Source organism: Megascapheus bottae, chromosome 14 (assembly GCF_031878675.1).
Source record: "Megascapheus bottae isolate mThoBot1 chromosome 14, mThoBot2.hap1, whole genome shotgun sequence".
NCBI classification, from domain to species: domain Eukaryota; kingdom Metazoa; phylum Chordata; class Mammalia; order Rodentia; family Geomyidae; genus Megascapheus; species Megascapheus bottae.
The window spans coordinates 1,467,745-1,487,010 of record NC_143522.1 but is presented as its reverse complement, the minus strand read 5'-3'; the positions used below and the strand labels follow the sequence as shown (position 1 = coordinate 1,487,010).

General features: G+C 38.4%; 1 protein-coding gene across 3 annotated transcripts in view; it reads right to left on the bottom strand.

Moving 5' to 3' along the window:
* The window catches only part of Daam1 (dishevelled associated activator of morphogenesis 1), a 152,706-nt gene that overhangs the window by 68,335 nt on the left and 65,105 nt on the right, over positions 1-19,266 (bottom strand). For all 3 annotated transcript variants that reach the window (XM_090344203.1, XM_090344205.1, XM_090344204.1), the window contains exon 3: positions 8,848-8,937. In XM_090344203.1, coding sequence (XP_090200329.1) covers positions 8,848-8,937 — 90 coding nt within the window. The remainder of the gene's footprint in view (positions 1-8,847; positions 8,938-19,266) is intronic.

Below are 19,266 nucleotides of genomic sequence, written 5' to 3'. Positions count from 1 at the left end.
ATACCAAGTCGGCTGTTTGTGTATATGTGCCGATTCTGCACCTGCAAGTTAGTCACCAACCAGGGAAGTGGCAAACACCTCAGGGGAACTTCCTGTGTTTTGTTGATGGCATGGATCAGTCAAGAGCTTGCTAAAGATGGAAACACAATTTTCCTGAGTCTGGAATTGAGGGTGCAAAGAGGTCCAGAGGGAAGGAAGAGCAAACCGCACACAGTATCGCTACCTTTGTAGTTAAACCAAAAAGAGCCTAACCCTTGGTGAACTGTCCATTTTCATGCACTTGTAATATTTTGTATTTTTATGCAGCTTTGTGGGCATTTGGATAGAATGTTTTTCATTTTCTGGACTCTTGAGTTTTTGTTTTTTATTTTTTTCATATATTTTTATTGTAATTAATAGAAGGGTTACATTATGTTCACCAGATAGAAGGTGCATTACTTCACAAACATTGATACCCTTTCTCATGTCTTGGTCCCCATTTCCCACCCCCCACCCCCACCCCTCATCTTTTTCCCCCCTTCCCTATCCTATTACAAATAACCAAATAAGCATACATACAATATATCTGATAACAAGGTGAAATACTGTAACAATATGAGATAACCAAGGGACAACAAAAGAGATGAGAGTTTATTTTGTTTTTAATAAGCACTTTCTATTCTAGTAATTTCTATTTCAATTTGTCTTGTGAGATGTATGAGGGAAACTGAAAAATTTTAATGATAGCTTTTCATACCAGAAATAGTGTGACTTATGTAATGTGACTGAACATAGACACAAAATAGTAGGACTTTTCTATCATGGGACTAAATCCTCAGCCCCCAGGCTGGTGGTAACTAGTTTACTATAGATATAGATTATTATAACTACTTTGGAGAAGACTTGAATGTGAAATTGTTCATTTCGGACAACTCTGTAGTTGTGTGTCGAGATTCCTATTACATGTTAGTGTTTAAGCATATGCAAAAGAGCATGTTTTGTTACAATACATTTTAAATAATGAAAAACTGAAAATAAGCATTGCCCAATATAGCTGACAAAAACTTCACATGTTCATAAAATTAGACACTACATAGCAGTTACAATAAAGAAATACAATCTAATTGTTTATGGATACACATATGTAGAGTAAGGAGGAAAAAATCCCACTTCAAAACAGAGACTATCAGGTTCATTATATTATTACTTTTATTATTATTCATGCTAGGAGCTTAAATGCTGGGCCTTTTGCATGCTAAACAAGCACTCTATCAGTAAGCTATACCCTCAGCCATGGTTTGTTTGCTCTTTGATTTGTTGTTTTTATAAGATCTAAGGTGAACTTGGCACACATTAGCATTTCTTAAATATGCATGTGGATCATACTTTGTAGTTTCTTTACTGATTCTTGTGGCACTAGGGATAAAACCCAAGGCAAGCACTCTGCAAGTGAGCTAGATCCCAAGTCCTATAGTAATTTGAAATGTTCATGACAAAAAAATTAAATAATCAACTGGGAAATAACAGTTTATATAATGACTGGTATGGAAAGTTATTAGAGGTTTATCAAATTTCTTTTTTGAGAAATTTTAGAGAGTGATAGTTGAAAGAAGTCCAGAGTGTCTACTCTGGTGATTACAGATATAACAATAACAGCATCTGCAACTCTGGTCAAACATTCTTTTATTATCTCCCCAACAATGTTTTGTTAGCTTAACTTCAGACATGATTCAGCTCCAATGCACTTTTGAATTATGTGCTGCAGCTTTGAACAAATTCTGTGGCAGAACTGAGCACTTGTAAATTGGCTCACTTTTACCTCGTAAGTTACATATTTGTGAAAATTATCTGGCACGATGGAGCCTATTCCTCCAATTGTAGTAGCAATGTTCTCATTTAAAAGTACTCATTAGTCCCCTTACTTCAAGACCAAAGGTATTCACAAACCACTTCTCATTTAAGGACAGCAGATAGTGCAAGAATTTTAATGCTATTCAAAAAATGTTGTGATCCATACACATGGCTTGCTTTCCAGGTTTGACTTCTGTTAATATTGACAGTCCCAACCATGTGAGCTACTCCAAGGCCCAGATCTGGTCAGAAGAGCACTGAAACTGAGTTATGTGGCCGAGAGGAAGTGAAGTTTGACTTTGTTTGGGCCTCAGATTTTCCAGGCATAAACTTGGGGTACACATGGAATCAGGTTTGAGGCTCCACCCAGAAGTGAACACTGCCCTAGTTCTTTCATCACAAACTCATCTTCATTTTTACCATTTGCTACAGTGAATAGTAAGGATTGTTTTTGTCTCTTATCTACAATAAATCCTCCTACATAACCTTTGCCTGCGAAATAAGAGTAGGGCAATTCTCATTTCTGTTCTGAGGAAAACTGTCACCACTACTGTTAGGGACTTGGTGTGCACGTTCATCATTATGATCGGCCCTTGAGAGTAGCTCACATTACCATCTCCCAAGTTCTCTGATAAACATTATCTTAATTTTCACAACAACTCTATGAAATTGATCTAGCTTCATGGAGGTAAAAAGAGAAATCAGAAATCAGACATGCTCCGGGTTCTGAAACCTGTCAGTGAGGTCCTGCATAAGGTTTAGTATAGAATTACATAATGTGTATGTGAGCCTACACTGGGATTCTATTCTTGGAATAATCTAATTCAAGGGAGACTCTGTAGAACCAGAAAATAATATCCCAACAGAGGTCTCTAAAAGTTGCCCATCATAGGTCAGGTTTAATTTATTTCTCCTAGCAAAAACAAGTAGGACAAGATGGATATGTTTTGGCTCAACCCTGTGGCACATTCACTGACTGCTTCTTTATTAACTATGATATGCACATTTTCAGTAAGTGTGCAATCAGTGCTCAGCATCACCACAGATTCTACAGAGCATGGATGAGAGATAGCTGTTAATGCAGTCTGGTATGGGAGAGAAGAAAAACATGCTAGAAAACATACTAGAAATTGGTACATTAAACCAAGGGATTACAGGGAAAGGAGACAGATAAATGTTCAAGAACCATTCATACTTTATTGGACAATACCTCTGGTTTAAGGACAATCAGAGACAGAGAACCTTTGAATGAACAACATTTTTTCATACGTCAAACCTAAAATCTGATGTCCGTTTTTGATAGCACTAGACTTTTCCAAAAGCTTATAGTTTTCCTAATAAGTCTTATGAATTCTATTTAGCAATAATCAAACAAGGTCAACAGTTTGAGACTGCTATAGCAATAGTAAAAGGGATAAAAACAAAATATAAAATAAGAGGGAAAGAGTACAGTGCATATGAGTATTGCTTGAATGTTGAACAGGAGCGAGTTTCTAGACAATAGGATGAAAGCATGATATAGATCCCTAGTATGATTGAGAGTTGTGAAAGTGGTGGGAAGAGTCATTTCAATCACAGCCCCACAGTTGGGTCATCCATTCCTCCATGCTGTCTGCTGCCTCTGCTGTGCTTATAACAATACTTGGTGATCACTTTATGTGCTTCTCTTACCAGAACCACTCACTCCAGGAAATACTTACTTACTTGTTGAATCATTCTTAGAATTTAGTAGCACGTCTTCCTAGAGAAAATAGTCATGCCCCTTCGTAAAGGGTTACGAATTACAGTACTTCATTGAGTGGGACACCAGATACCTAGAACTTGTTATTTCTTACTGCTTCCATCAGGGATTATATATAAAGCCTCATCTTTCAATGCCAGGAAATATAGACATAGACCAGAGTTTTAGAATCTGTGGAGTCTAGAGAGGGTTGTAATGGGCTATAATTTTCTCATGTATTCTTTACAAGTCAGAGAGGGAAGGAGAGGCAAATTTCATTTCCTCTTTCTTCTGCTCCTTCCCCCTCCCCCCCCACCGCTTCCCCCTCCTGCCCCCCCCCACTCCCTAGTAGTGAGGATTGAACTCAAGGCCTCATATAAGCTAGGCAGGTATTCTACTACTTGAGGTATGCCCCCAATCCTTTTGTTTTATTTTGTTTATGTGACACAATTTTACTATCATGGCCTGGATTGTCCTTGAATTCAAAATGATCATCCTGCTGGACATGGTGGCTCATGTCTGTAATCCTATCAACTCAGGAGGCCATGGTTCAAAGCCAGCCCAGCAACTAAAGACTATGAGACTCTTATTTCCAATTAATCACTAGAAAAATGGGAAGTGGGGCTTACTTGGCTCAAGGGGTAAGGTTGTAGCCTTGATCTGAAGAGCTCAGAGACAACGCCCAGGCCTAGGAATAGGAAGGTCTTGAGCTGAAGAGCTCAGGAACAGTGCCCAGGCCCAGAATTCAAGGCCCATGACCCACCCCTCCCCCCCAAAAAAAGATCATCTTGCTTCTGCCTCATGAGTAACTGGGATTATAGGAATGCAATATCATGCTTAGCTTGGCAAATTTCATTTCTAATCATAGCTGCTTCTGCCATGAACATAAATACCAATTTTAACCCATCATCAGGTTAGTAAACTCGATAGCAGGAAACCAAAGCAGTGTTTTTATATAAGTCTAGAAATAAGGCTGGAGATGTGACTTAAAGTGTTTGCCAAATATGTATGAAGCCCTGAGTCTGGGCCTCAGCATGGCATCACCAAGCAAGCAAGCAAGCAAGCAAACAAACCAAGGACCCTAGTCTATTTTCTCCCTTTACTGGCTTATACTACAAAATCTAGCTGTTTCCCCTGGTCCACCATAGCGGCCTTTCTTTAGGATACTGGGATGGCTACAGGCCTAACAATCTCATCGCTAGCTGTGTTTCCCAGATGGTTTGTTTGATCGTTGAGTAGGCAACTGATGACTCCTTTTGTGTTTAAATTCATTACTTTAGCATGTGTTCCTTTAAATCTTGTTTTGATCAAATCACTTGTTCCCGGCACACATGCCACTAAAGATAAATTAAATCAAGAAAGGCTTTCCCAGAAGGCATGGAACCTTTCCCCTAACCTTTGTTCTTCCATAATTTACTAGTATTTAGTCCCCAAGCCATGAGCTCCACACCTAATTTCACCATCTCCAAGAGATAAGCAATTAATTATTCCATCCACCCGAAGTCCTCTTCAAGCTCTGACGTCACTTTATAATCACAGGTGAGCCCCAACTCTACAGGAGCTGAATAAACTGCCTTCCAATACAACTTTCATCTTCTTGTCTATGTAATAAAAGAAGAACTTTTTGTGGTAAGATGTGGGGAATTGATCCAATTAGAATATGCAAACCAAATAAAAGGAGCAAATAAAAAATACTAGCTGTATTTTCAGTGGCTTTCCCTAGGTGCCTTCCAAATATGCCTTCCTCTACATGAGCCCTTTGCAGGAATCACAGCAGCTGTCCTGCAGCCAGGACAGATAAGACTCTTGATTATTTGATTAAAGCTCGAGTCAAATACACATTCAGGAGGCAAGTAGAAATTCACCTTCCTCAAAGTAGCCCTCAAACATACAGAAAGGCCTCAACTTTGGAGATTAGTAATAACAGAAGAAAAATCAGGCATAGTGTCAAATTCTGATCTTTGCCTCCAACCTCTGATGTCACTGTCGCTAACAGCAGCTGCAGCCCCATCCATTCCTTTGTAATCCAGAGAAAGGAGTAAAAACCTTTCTGAAAACTTAAAATATTGGTTAAATGAAAAAAAGGAACAGCAATTAAAAGTTTCTTTCTGCAATTGCTGTCACCAAAAATACAGTGTATACACTTTACTTTTACCTCTCTCCTTACTATTTTACTTTTACCTCTCTCCTTACTTTTCCCAGAATTTCAAAACTCATGTTAACAATAAGCAAATACAACATGGCCAGATGCCTTTCGTGGTCAGATGGTTCATTGTTTAAAAAGCTTCAGTTTAAAATCCAAAAGATTGTTAACAGATGCAGTTTCTGGCTGGAAACTGGGAAAAACCTCATTTAAACAAAAGAGTATGTTGTGATTGGAACTAAAAAAGGGAATTACCTTTAAAGATAAGAACCGCAAACATTTCCTATTTGAAAGTACCCCCACAGCCCTACCAACAGAACCTTTTTTGAACTGTTCATAAAAGTTAAAAAAAAAATGACAGTGGATTGCTATCTGTGACAAGCTAGGGCCAACCAACCAGCCTTATAACTGTTAGACATTTGTTTGGACTTTAAAAAGGGCCACAATATTCATCTCTGACTCTCTTCCAGATTACTCAATTAGGCCAATTACAATTCATTTCTTTCTACTCACTGTAGCCCCAGAAATACTCATGCTGCTTTAATTTGGCTCTGGAAATAAATTGTCAACCAGTGACTTAGATAGAGAAGTTTCCTAAATGAACACAGTGATAAGCAGATAGCCACTGCTGGGACTCAAATCTCTTTTGAATGGAAAACAGGCAGTTGGCTGAGCAAAGTCTGGCGTTGTGCTCAGGTCCCAGTCTTATTTCTGTTCACTTTTACATACAGAGCCCATTTTTCACCATCTCCTGTGGTCTGTTTCTGTTGGCGTCAGTGGGCCCTTAACTCTGTAAGGCTTCACTATGTGGGAGAATGTCTGTGTGATGCCCTGAGTTCTAATCTTCAAAAATGGAAATTTTGAAGAGCCATGGGTGTAGCTTTCCCTCAGCCTGAGAAATGGATGTGGTTTGGCTTGATGATGATAAACCTAATCTGAAAAAGCTATACAAATGTATTCCAAGGAAAATAATCTGTTCTTATGATCAAGAATGGCCACCAAAGAGCTCCATTCTGAAAGACATCTCAAAATCTGAAGTAAACATCACATCCTTTTGCTAGCAAGTTTTATTTAATATTTCTCCTCATCTCATATTTCTTGACTTATGGCAATATCTAAAGAGTTCAGTTTCAGACCACAGACAGTATAGTTTTAACTGCCTGAGAAATTATAATCCAGAAAATTCTTAATTGAGGACTTTATAGTGAGGCAAAGACATAAACCCATGGGACTCCCCAGAGAACTGACATGGTTTCCCCCATTTAGTTATGCCATTGCTAAGTCACATAAAGAATCCAAGCTGCTGGAAGGAAAGCTAGCAGAAAGTGCATTCCTTGATATCTGTGTAATCTGGCCAGGTTACTAGCCAGAGGGGCCATCTGTCATGCTGTGGGATTCTGCAGCCAGTGGCCACATCCACATCCATCCTCCCACGAAACGCTGGGCTCATCATGTACGCTTCAGATGGGGCTTGTGAGGGGATCTGATAGGCCTGGAAATTGAAAAACGAGCAGCAGCTGTGAGCCCCGGGTCATTGCTATCCTCCAGGGTTTGCCTTCTCTAATGTAAGGGGCAGTAGTTTCCATGATTAACTCTCAATTGCTGTCAAGGGCGTAATAAAATCTGGGAAAGAAGGAAACTTTCCCCTTTGCAAGCTGCCCCTATTTCCCTGCCTTTCCCCTTCCTTCAGTGATGTTCTCAATCCCTACTTTGCACTATTTCCTAATTTTGAGGAAAATGTGATAGTAGGATGAGCTAAAACAATGTCCTTTGTGTACATAGCACTAGAAGATTTTTTTCTTTCCCAGTCCCAGTGGTAGGCTTTTAAGATGGTGATGTGAAAGTTCCCTTGTTTCCAAAGACCGTATAATATATCAATGAGGACAGAATTTGATGCTTTTTATTTGCATGTCCTTCTCCCTATATTACATGTTTGGGCAAATCTGACAGCAGCTTAGCCATCATCGTCTAGTAAAAGCCGACAGAACCAAGTCTGAAACACAGTTTTACTCACTGTAGCTGCTCAGGGGGAAAACTACATGTTTTAAACAGCGTAAAGTAGAACACTTCAAAGTATGAGAAAGAAGTAGCATTTCTCTTGAGTGCTAGCTCTGCCTTTCCTACTTATTTACTCAGCTTTTAAATCTGTATTGGTATAGAAAGAAAGTGGCCATGGACAGAATTATCAAAATAAATAAAATAAAATAAATATAAGAATGGCCAAAGACTTAAAGAGATGGCACAGTAAACCCCATTTCAGGAGATGCAGCCACGGAGCAATAGCCGGTACCATCAATACTCAGGAGTAAGAGCATCTGGCAGTTCTGCGGCCACCATGGTCTGTTTTCTCCATCACTTAAGGTTATGAAAAGTTAGCTTTTAAGTAGTGAGTACCTGCTTAGAGTAAAGATTGGTTTTTTTTTTTGAAGCAAGGAGTAATCACATTCCAAAGAGTATATGTGGTGATGGTAGGTATAGAACTCCTGAAATGTGTCTCTAAAATGGGTGTAGGAGAGTCTATACCTTTTCTCCCTTTTCTCTATCCTTAGTTAGGAATGTGAAATGGCCAGAAAGCTAGTTAAGACCATGAGGCTAAGACCATACCTCAGAGATGGTGAAATGTAAAGTGGCTAGAAGGCAGTCACCAAAGGCTGTAAATTCATATCATTCATCTCTATCCACCAGTTAAATAATAGGAGATCCCTTCTATCTCATGTAAACCTGTGTTAGTTTCAGTCTCAGTGGCACATGATTGTGAATAACCATTACAGGGCAAAGAAGCCCCATGGCGTATTGATAGAAATGACATCTAGAGAGCTGGCATTTTGCCCCAGGTAAAGCCAAGGCCACATCATGACATTTAATATGGTTTTTACGTCATAAAGAGCTGTCCAAGTTCTGCTGTTAAAATTGGAGGAAAAAGGAAAAGTTTTTTTTAATATATTTTTATTGTAATTAATAGAAGGGTTACATGATATTTGCCAGATAAATGGTGCCTTAATTCCCACACATTGATACCCTTTCACATGTCATGGTCCCCATTTCCCTTCCCCCCTCCCCCACCCCTCATCTTGTTTTTCCCCATTCCCTATCCAAGAAAAAGGAAAAGTTTTAAAACAATAATTTCTCACATAATCATAATGACTTATCTTACCTTTTTCTTGCTACAGTATATCTGCCACTTTTTCTCAGCTGGAAGTGCAAACATGGCTTCCCTATGTTTGTCTGTGAGGTCAAGTTCATCCTGAGAAGAAAATAAAATAATTAGTATTTCATAGATTTAATATTCTTCTAAAGAATTTCATCAGTATTATCCAAGGATAAAAACACATATTTAAATGTTGGAAAAGTTCAAAACTTATGTCAGATTTGTGCTACTACCATTAAGATAATATAATGGCATGGAGCCAGGTACAAAGTATAAGAAGATAGGCAAAGCACAAAGACTGTGGGAAATCGGGCCTAGAATCATCTTGGCCAGAATCATCCCAAGTAGGTGTCAATAACTGTGTTGGGTCTACTACACAGTGAATACCCTCATGCCATAAGAGATTAGAATTCATGTTAAGATATTTCTTGGGGAAAAAAAAAAAGATATTTCTTGGGATTTGGACATGATGGGGAAGGGAGCAACTTCTTTAGTCTGGATTTCTCTTCCTATCATGTAAGTATTTTTGCTCTCTTATGAGATCTGACTATGATAGCTACCTCATCACAGATCCAAAAAACAAAGGAGCTAATCAATTGTAGCCAAACTTAAGCCATTATTTTTTCATAAATTAATTTTCTCATGCATTTTGTTAGAGTGACAAAAAGCCGACTAGTACAGAAACAAAGGCCATGCTGGGGTAACAGATTCATATACTAACAGATAAGTGCCAGTTCAAAGACTGGGTTATGCAAACTTTATCATGTAAAAGATTTGGCATGTAGAGCATTACCACTTTGTAGGAAGCTTTAGATGTTCTCTTGCAACAAGGTGAGAAAATGAAGTTTTGAGTAAGAGTAGGGCATTGTACTTGTCAAATTTTAGTTCTTAATATTTTCTAAGTACTTCATGTTCAGGCATTTTCTCATTTAGTTCTCACAGTGACCCTAAGATACGCACTGCATACTCACTGTAATAATAATCCCCATTATAACCTAGTTAAGGGATTTAGGCTGAAGATTTGATAAATTTCTTGTCCAAGACCTCAGACCTGCTAAATAATAAGGTTTGGTCTTAAGCCCAGAACTGACTCCAAAGACCAGATGCATAGCTGTTTTTAAAAACATTAAATTTGTAGTGGTGTATAGCTTACATCAGACACCAACAGAAGGCAATTTAAAGGCATTCATAACTAATGAATATCAACAATGTGATAGTAAATACAAAGTGCTTAGAGAAAAGTTCTTGGCATTAAATAAAAACTTAATCCATACTCAAGGTAGTTGTTGGTACTGAGCATCAGATACATTTAATTTCCTATAAGGAATGTTATGTAGTTGAAAGTGGTAGGTTGGTGGATGTGGGTAAGTCATGTAAGCTATAAATTTAGACATCATTAGGTTTCAGTCCCTGAGGAGTATGATTTTGTTTCTCTTCCTCACCCCACACCCCAAGATTTTGTGCATTTCAACAGTATTACGATACTCATGGACATGCAGGCATTGCAGATTGGTTCAGATCCTAGATTCCTACAACTATAAGTCATCAAGTCGTATTACATCTTCCTTGAAATACCTCATGATTTTCCCTTTGCTTCATTCCCAGTGGATCCACCCTAACTCACTTAGGCCCTAATAACCTCTCCCCTGGCTTCTGACACAGCCTCCCACTGTTTTCCCAATCCTTTCTATTCAGTATGACTACAATTCTCTTAAAGCAGTCTTTCTCAAACTTGAGCTAATATCAGAACCACCAGAAATGTTTTTCTCTCTCTCTGTCTCTTTCTGTCTGTCTCTCTCTGTCTCTGTCTCTGTCTCTGTGTGTGTGTGTGTGTGTGTGTGTGTGTGTGTGTGCCTGCCTGCCTGCCTGCCTGCCCGCCCCCCTCTTCTCTCTTCCTTTTCTTTCATTTCAGTCCTGGGACTTGAACTCAAGGACTAGGTGTTGTCCCTGGGCTTTTGTGCTCAAGTCCAGTGCTCTACCACTTTGAGCTACAGCCCCACTTCTGGCTTTTTGGGGGCAGTTAATCGGAGATAAGCATCTCACTCACAGGCTTTCCTGCCTGAGCTGGTTTTGAATCACAATCCTCAGATCTCAGCCTCCTGAGTAGCTAGGATTATAGGTATGAGCCACCACTGTCCAGCCAAAAGAGCTTCTTAAACCATCTTTTTAAAACTGATCATAGGAGGAAGTGGGAGCATGTACATTTCTGTTATTTCTTAGAGGTTATTAATACTTCTGGTTTGGGAGACTACATTTTAGATTCACTGCCTTGAAAACAGAGCATCTGTGCTGCTCTCAGCTACTAGTTCAGAAAATGTCATTACTTCTATTTTTTAAATTAATTTTCCATTCCTCAGCCTGCCTCTTGGGATCTTCCATTTATAACCCAACATTTATCATCCAACATCACTCATTAACACCTACCCCTCTAGAGCCCATACCAGCTTTCCCAGGGGAAGTTCTGAATCTCCTTACATCTCCAGGATAAGAATGTCATATCATATCTCTTACAAGGGTTAGCAAAATCATCTAAACACATAACCTAATATACGATGGCAAATATACTGGTGTTATTTCTCTCATTTGAATACAAATCAGCTGTTGTTTTCTTATAAGAACAAGGCAAACAGCAATGTTAGTAAAACACATGCATGTGTGAGCATGAACACACACACAAGAATCTATTGATAAGTTCAATAATAAACAACAGGGAAGGAATGAGGTATTTTTAGAGATAATTCCATTATGAGAGAATATGATTTTGGCATGGAACTATAATAAATATGAAGTCATTATTTTCCTTCCTTTCTTCCTTTTTAAATTTCCTGTAAATCATACGTGGTCTCACATACGGAAAAACAGGGGAAGTAAGGGTGACATAAATCACTTCTCAACAATCAGATCAGTTAATCAAACAGCTAAATAAAATGGTGCTTCGCTTGAGAAAAAGGTGTTACATTTGTGTGTGAGAGAACACCATTGTTAATATTACATGCTTTACTACATCATAACATAGCTTTTGCTAACTATGCAGAGGTGTGAAGAAGTGTGTGGTTTTACATCATAACATAGCTTTTGCTGATTATGTAGAGATGTGAAGAAATGTGTGATCCTAAAACTTAAGACTTAGAAACAGATGGTTTCAGGCAAGAAGAGAATGTTCACAGAATAAAACATTTAAACTGCTATAAAATGTCTAGATATAACTTTTGATTATAGTAGGGAAATGGGAAAGAAATGCAGCCTTGTAAGAGTAATAACTAACAAATAATGAACAATTTCTATGTGCCTAATAGTAGCTACAATGCTTTAGATGGGTCAGTTAATTTTAATTTTTACAACTATCCTACGAAGTGGTAATACATTAATTATCCCTTCTTCCAAATTCAGTACCATGTTCCAGGCAAGAAACCTAGTGAATAGCAGAAATGGAACCTAAGTCCTGGTTACAGAGTTCATGTTCTTAGCCACAACATTTTTCATCTATTAACTGACCAACAGACAGATACAATCATGTCACACATATAAGCCTGAAATGGCAATTAACAGCTAGATGCCTGTTAGCAGAGAGGGCTGTACCTCTGGGTTCTAAGTGTGGCTCTTTCTTGATCATGTGATCATCTGAAGACAGAAATCAGAGTACGTTCCTGATAGTTGCCTCGCAGATTCATTAAAAAAAAAACCCACTTTTGCTCAGTACATAGAAAACAAGCACTGTTATATATGCAAAGGACAGAAAGGTATAATCTTGTGAAAGCAGAGGAGAAATGAAATACTCCTAACAAAGGTATGGCCACTCACTAAGCAGTTCTGAGAGCCCACTTATGGGAAAGAAGAGATAGTGAAGGCTTTTCCAAGGAAGTGAAGCAAGAGCTTACAGAGAAATGTGAAATAGGTAAGAATCACCGGAGATGGTGAACAGCAGGTATAATAAAAGCCACTCTGAACTTTGATCTTTCTCTTCAGAGTAATCAAAGGTAAGGTCAGTTAGGTTTCCGGGTAAGAAGCATGACCGATTAAATTATGTAACAAATCTATATGAATTATTATATGGTTAACTATCATATAATTATTACATAATTTAAAGGGTGACTATGTACAATGTCCAGAACATAATAAGACCCTCACTTCTCCATTCCTAATGACTCTTTGCTCTGACTTGTTCTGTTTTAATAATGTGTTGAATCAAGCATACAAGTCTTTATGAGGCCATCATAGTCTCAAGAACTCCATCAACACTTAACTCGATGTCCTATCCATTCCAGAATCAGGGCCAGACATTATAAAGAGTACAAAGATGAAAACACACATTGATTTCAAGGCAATTATAATCTAGTTAGGTAAACAAGATGATAGAAGGCATCAACAGTTCTTCTCCTGTCAGAATAAAACCCAAATTCCATAGCTGCACGTGTGGAATATCTGCTGACATGCCTTTCCTCCCCCATGCAACAGAAGTACCTTCTGGCACTGCTGATCACAATTCTACAACTGCACATGATGAGATCCTGTTCCAAAGAGACTTCAAGGCTCAATGGTTTCCTTCATTTGTCATAATCAGTAGAAACCTTGGACTCTCCTAGCAGAGATTTACAATAGAACAAAACCTAGATACATAAGGCCATATAGGATGATGCTAAATGAAAGGACCTCCAGGATATAGAAACAAAAGCCATGTAATGAGTGATTGTTGTCCTTAATGTACTGTTATCTCTCATCTCTTTTGCTGTCCCTTAGTTATCTCATATTGTATTTTACCTTGTTATCTGATATATTGTATATATGCTTATTTGGTTATTTGAAATCGGATAGGGAAGGAGGGAAAACAAGATGAGGGGCGGGGTGGGGGGATGGACCAAGACATGAGAAAGGGTATCAATGTTTGTGAAGTAATGTACCTTCTATCTGGTGAACATAATATAATCCTTCTATTAATTACAATAAGGAAACAAAAGCCATATAATGAGTGACTGTGGTCCTTAATGTACGATATTATCACCCATCTCTTTTGCCATCCCTTGGTTACCTCATATTGTTACAATTTTTCACCTTCTTATCTGATATATTTTATATGTGCTTAATTGGTTATTTGAAATTGGATAGGGAAGGGGGGAAATCAAGATAAGTGGAGGAAGGGTGGAAAGGAAATGGGGACCATGTCATGAGAAAGGGTATCAATGTTTGTGAAGTTATGCACCTTCTCTCTGGTGAATATAATGTATCCCTTCTATTAATCACAATAAAAAATTATTTAAAAAATTATGAAAAAAAGGAGACTTCGAACGATACCTAGGAGGACAGTATGATTTGCTTAAGCTTTACCAAGGCATCAACTACTCCCCCCGCCCCCCCACCAAGTTAATCTATCCTGGCTTTCTCGGCAGCACTTCTGGGCTTCACGATTTATCATATGGCTGCAGCTCTATAATTGGCTTACCTCACTCTCATTATGTTCTGGTTCCCAGAGTTCAGTTTTTTATCATCTTTACATTAATTATCCATCCCCAAAATATTATGATACAGAAGGTACACCAAAAGGAAAACAAAAAGCAATAAGCCACATGGTAGGAGGGAAGGTGGGAGAGTTGAGAGAATGGGAAAGGATGCTGTAAGATACAGTGATAATAAATGTTTCTTCTCAAATGCAGATTTTGAGAATACCATTTTTGAGTTGGCAAAAGCATAGGCTGAAAGTAGTTGTCCTATTTTGTAAGAACTAATGGTACCATTTCACATTCCCATCAGGAAATGAGGCATTTCCAGTAGTGCCACATTCTCAGCACATAGTGCCACGCCTGTTTAATTTTAGCTATCCTAGTTTATCTGAAGTGCTACCTCAGTGTAGTTTTCATTTGCCCTTTCCTGATGATGATTACTTTTGAATATACTTTTACCTGTGTTTACTGGTTGTTCCTATGTGCTCTTTTTCTGAATTATGACTATTTTTATTGAATTGGCATATCTTTGGTCAGAGATATGTATTGAGAATATATCTCTGTACTTGTGGCTTGCCTTTTCATTTGGTTAGCACTGTATTATGATCATCAGATTTTTTAAACTTGCTGTTTTTTATTGTTATTATAAAGGTGATATACAGAGGAATAAGTTACATAAGTCAGGTAACTGGTACATTTCTTTTTGGACAAGGTCACCCCTTCCCTCCCTCCTAGTTTTTCCCTTCTGTCCCCACCCACAAGTTGTATAGTTCATTTTCACCACAGTGCCCAGTAAGTACCACTGCTGCATTTGTTCACTGTTTCTCCAGATAAAGGAACAAATAATACCAGAATTTTTTTAATGACTGTCTAACTTGTCAATGTCTTTTTGAAAATTCAATTATTTTAGGTCTTTTGAAAAGGTCTTTGAAGGACTGAAGATATGGTTATTAAAAGAGTATTTGTCTAGAACGCATAGACCCCTGAGTTTGATTCTTGGCATTCCTAAAAGGAAACAAATGGCAAGATAGAAAAGGAAGAAGAAAAGGAAAAGAAATAAAGAAAAAAAGAATAGAAATAACTGCAAAAAACTACTTTTTTTGACATGAGTTTCTTCCAGAAGCTATTTCAGTTCTACTTTTAACTCCCATATTTGAATCTACATCTCATTCCTGGATAACAAAATATTTCTGTAGTTATAAAACAACTGGATTGATTTTACCTTCTCATCTTCTAGAAGATACACACACACACACACACACACACACACACACACACACGCACCACATATACACACTACACAAACACACATTTCTGGGTAAGAAAATAAAGCACAACCTAGGTGCGGTGGCTCACACCTGTAATTCTAGCTACTGAGGTGGCTGAGATCTGAGGATCGTGGTTCAAAGTTAGCCCGAGCACTAAAGACCTTGAGACTCTTATCTCCAATTAGCCACTAGAAAATGGGAGGTGGCGACTGTGGTTCAAGGGATAGGGTAGTAGCCTTGAGCTGAAGAGCTCAGGGACAGTGCTTAGGCCCAGAGTTCAAGCCCTATTACCATCCCCCTCCCAAAAAAAAAAAAAGAAAGAAAAGAAAGCACAGCTATTGGGGGAAAAAAAATAAAAGAAGGAAGCAGGGCACTATGGCTCATGCCTGTAATCCTAACTACTCAGGAGAATGAGATCTGAGGATCCCAGTTCAAAGCCAGCCTGGCACTAAAGACTATGAGACTCTTATCTTCAATTAACTACCAGAAAACAGGAAGTGGCACTGTGGCTCAAGGTGTGGCTCAGTATCCTTGAGCTGAAGAGCTCAAGGACAGTGCCCAGGCCCAGAGTTCAAGTCCCACACCAAGAAAAGAAAAAAAAAGGAAATACAAAACTAATTTGAAAATCATTCCGACATGTTTATTTAAGCTTTAAAATGACTTTAAAGTAATGTTTCAGAAGATATTTCTTTTTGATAATTAATTGAAATATGGAAAGAGGCAGTTATGGAAAGTGTAGCAGTGAGGACCCCTGCTACAATATCCTTTTATGTGATTTTTTTTCCTAAAGAGAAAGTAAACCTTTCAGAGGCAGAAAGATTAGTGTAGTGATGACTGCAAAGGAGCCTGAGGATGGAAAGACCTAAGGATGCTCTAAAACTATGGCTATATAATGATCGAAACCCAGGCTGTATACCTCTAACAGGTGGACTCTATGTCATGTAAAGCATACCTCCTCATGGTTAAAATTTGGGGAAAAAAATCAGTTCTGTTTGTTGGAGCCCCTAGCAAACAAAGTAAAGGAAGGAAATAAAGCTTGAGTTGAATGTCAGGTAAACCAAGGAACTTGTTTAGAGGAGAAACTAGTCAAGAAAAAGTATGTTAAAAAGAGAACCAAAAATATTCCTTCAGAGTATAGCTTTTCTTGGACAGCACAGATCATCCACACGGACATCCTCATTTCTTAGGAAAGTTCTGTGAGTTCAATTAATGTGTATTCCCCTCAAGGCCCTTTAATAATCAATTCAATAATCTAACAGTTGAACTAAGTGATACATTAATATTAACAAGAAAGCCTTCAAAGCTTGTCTCTGTGGGGTTTGTGGTTTGGATTTCTTCCTGTGGTAGTGCCACAGCAGCGTCTGGGCTCCTGAGTACACTGACAGCCTAAGTTTCCACCAAGAATAACAAATGAGCAGGATTAGCTGAGACCCAGGAAGCAGCCTTGGACTCTGGGCCTCCAATATGGATGGGAAAGCTCCTTGCTTTGGCTACAGAATTTTTATTTGTCATAGAGTGTTTCTTTTTTTTGTTGTTGTTGCAATCATTGTTTTGTTTTCTGTGGCACTAGTGAGTGCCCTACCACAGGTCATGCCTCTAGCCCGTTCTGCTCTGGTTATTTTTATTGTTGTTGTTGTTATTATTATTATTATTATTATTATCATCATCATCATCATGGCCAAGCCTAGGGCTTGAACTCAGTGCCTAGGCAATGTCCTTGGACACTTTTTGCTCAAGGCTACTGCTCTGTCACTTGAGCCACAGTACCACTTCTAGCTTTTTCTGTGTATGGGATACAAAGGAATCGAATCCAGGGCTTGTGAATGCTAGGCAAGCCTTCTTCCATTAGGCCATGCTCCTGGCCTGCCATGGTTATTTTTGACACTGTGTCGTGGCGTTTATCCTCGCCAGCCTGCATTATGATCCTATTATTTCTGTTTCTTACCATAGCTGGTATGACAGGAACCACACCACTATGCTCAGTTTTGAGTTTTGGTTTTGGTTTTTGTTTTCTGTTGTGATAGGGTATTATGAACTTTTTTACCCTGGTCTAACCTGGAACATTGATCTTCCTGACTTCAGCCTCTTGTATAGCTGGGATGACCAACATGCATCACCATGCCCTCCTATCTAAATAGTTTGAAAGTCAATTCAAGGAAAATGATTTTAGCAAATGAGAAAAGTAGAAATCCTTGCACTAAGCACCATTCCATCCCAAGGAGGCTCAAATTTAGGAAAAAGAAAACCAACAGACAGCACCCTAAAGGCTTTCTTATTGAAGAAGATATTGCACTTTTATATGTGTATAAAATATGTATCTTACATATAATATCCTGAAGCTCTTAAGAAGAAAGGATCTCAGAGGAAAGGCCAGCTGTGGGAACTGCAGCCCCAGGGTTCATTCCTAACAAAGCATACTATTAAGCGTCACTTCTAAAAGATTCTAGACAAAGAAATCTCACCAGTCTTACACTGTAAACAATCAGCTAACTATAGAGAAACCTATGTAAGCCAGAAAACAATTGGTGCAGCACAAATCAACTAAGGAAATATATTGATGTACTAGATAGAGCAAGGGAAGGACTTCTGAAATAATATACAATAAGGGTCTTGAATGAGTAGATAGGTTAGTGCTTTGTAACAAAAAAGCTTTTTCCAGAGACTTTCAGCTAATTGCAATATGAAATTTTTTATTTTAAAAATTTTCCAAAGCATTTATTATGTAAAATATCTATCAAATTGGTGGCTGGAAATGTGGCTTAGTGGTAGAGTGCTTGTCTAGCATGCATGAAACCCTGGGTTTGATTCCTCAGTACCACATAAACAAACAAACAAACAAAAAGCCAGAAGTGGTTCTGTGGCTCAAATAGTAGTGTTAGTCTTCAGCAAAAGAAGCTCAGGGACAGTGCCCAGGCCCTGAGTCAAGCCCCAGGACTGGCAAAAATAAAAATAAAAAATAAATCTTTCAAATCAACAGATTTCAATGAGCCAAAATCTCTTAATTTAGGATTCTGCTTCAAATACATTGAATTAAGCACATACAAGCAAATAGATATATCTAGACAAGGTTAAAAAGATATATAAACAATAATATAAAAGGAGAATAAGTGAGGAGAGAGGAAAAGCTAAAACAAGCCCTTTGAGGTACCCACCATCTAAATCAATGTGAAGCACTCAGAGAATTTTCAACCCTCCTATTACTCAGACAAGTCTCAATTCAAATTTGTCCACAGCAAATGGGCCCAATTGACCTGGATTCTCCACACCCAGCAATTCCCCACAACACTCAAACCCTCAGGACAATGTCTTCTTCCCTCTTCCCATCCCACAACTCAACAGTACCAGAAACATGTTAAATCCCCAAATATAAATGACCAAACCACACATCAGAAGACATGGTAATAATTTCAATAGCAAGTGGCAAGGGGCCAGACAAAAGCAGTTGGAAAACTGAAGGTGACACTTCGGTAGCCTAGTAAAAATAAAAACAGTATACTTTTATTAAATGTAGAGAAAATGTGGCACTAGGCTACAATAATGTATTAAGATGATGGACAATCCAGCCTCACCAAAGCAAATGACTACCACATCCTGAAACATGAACTGCCAACGCAGCTCTTAAAATGTTACCGCAGTAACCCTGAGAACAGTGTTTTATTTTCATGGTGGTAGTTAGAAAACTGAATGTTAGATTTGTCAGTTTAAATAGAGATGTATTCTGT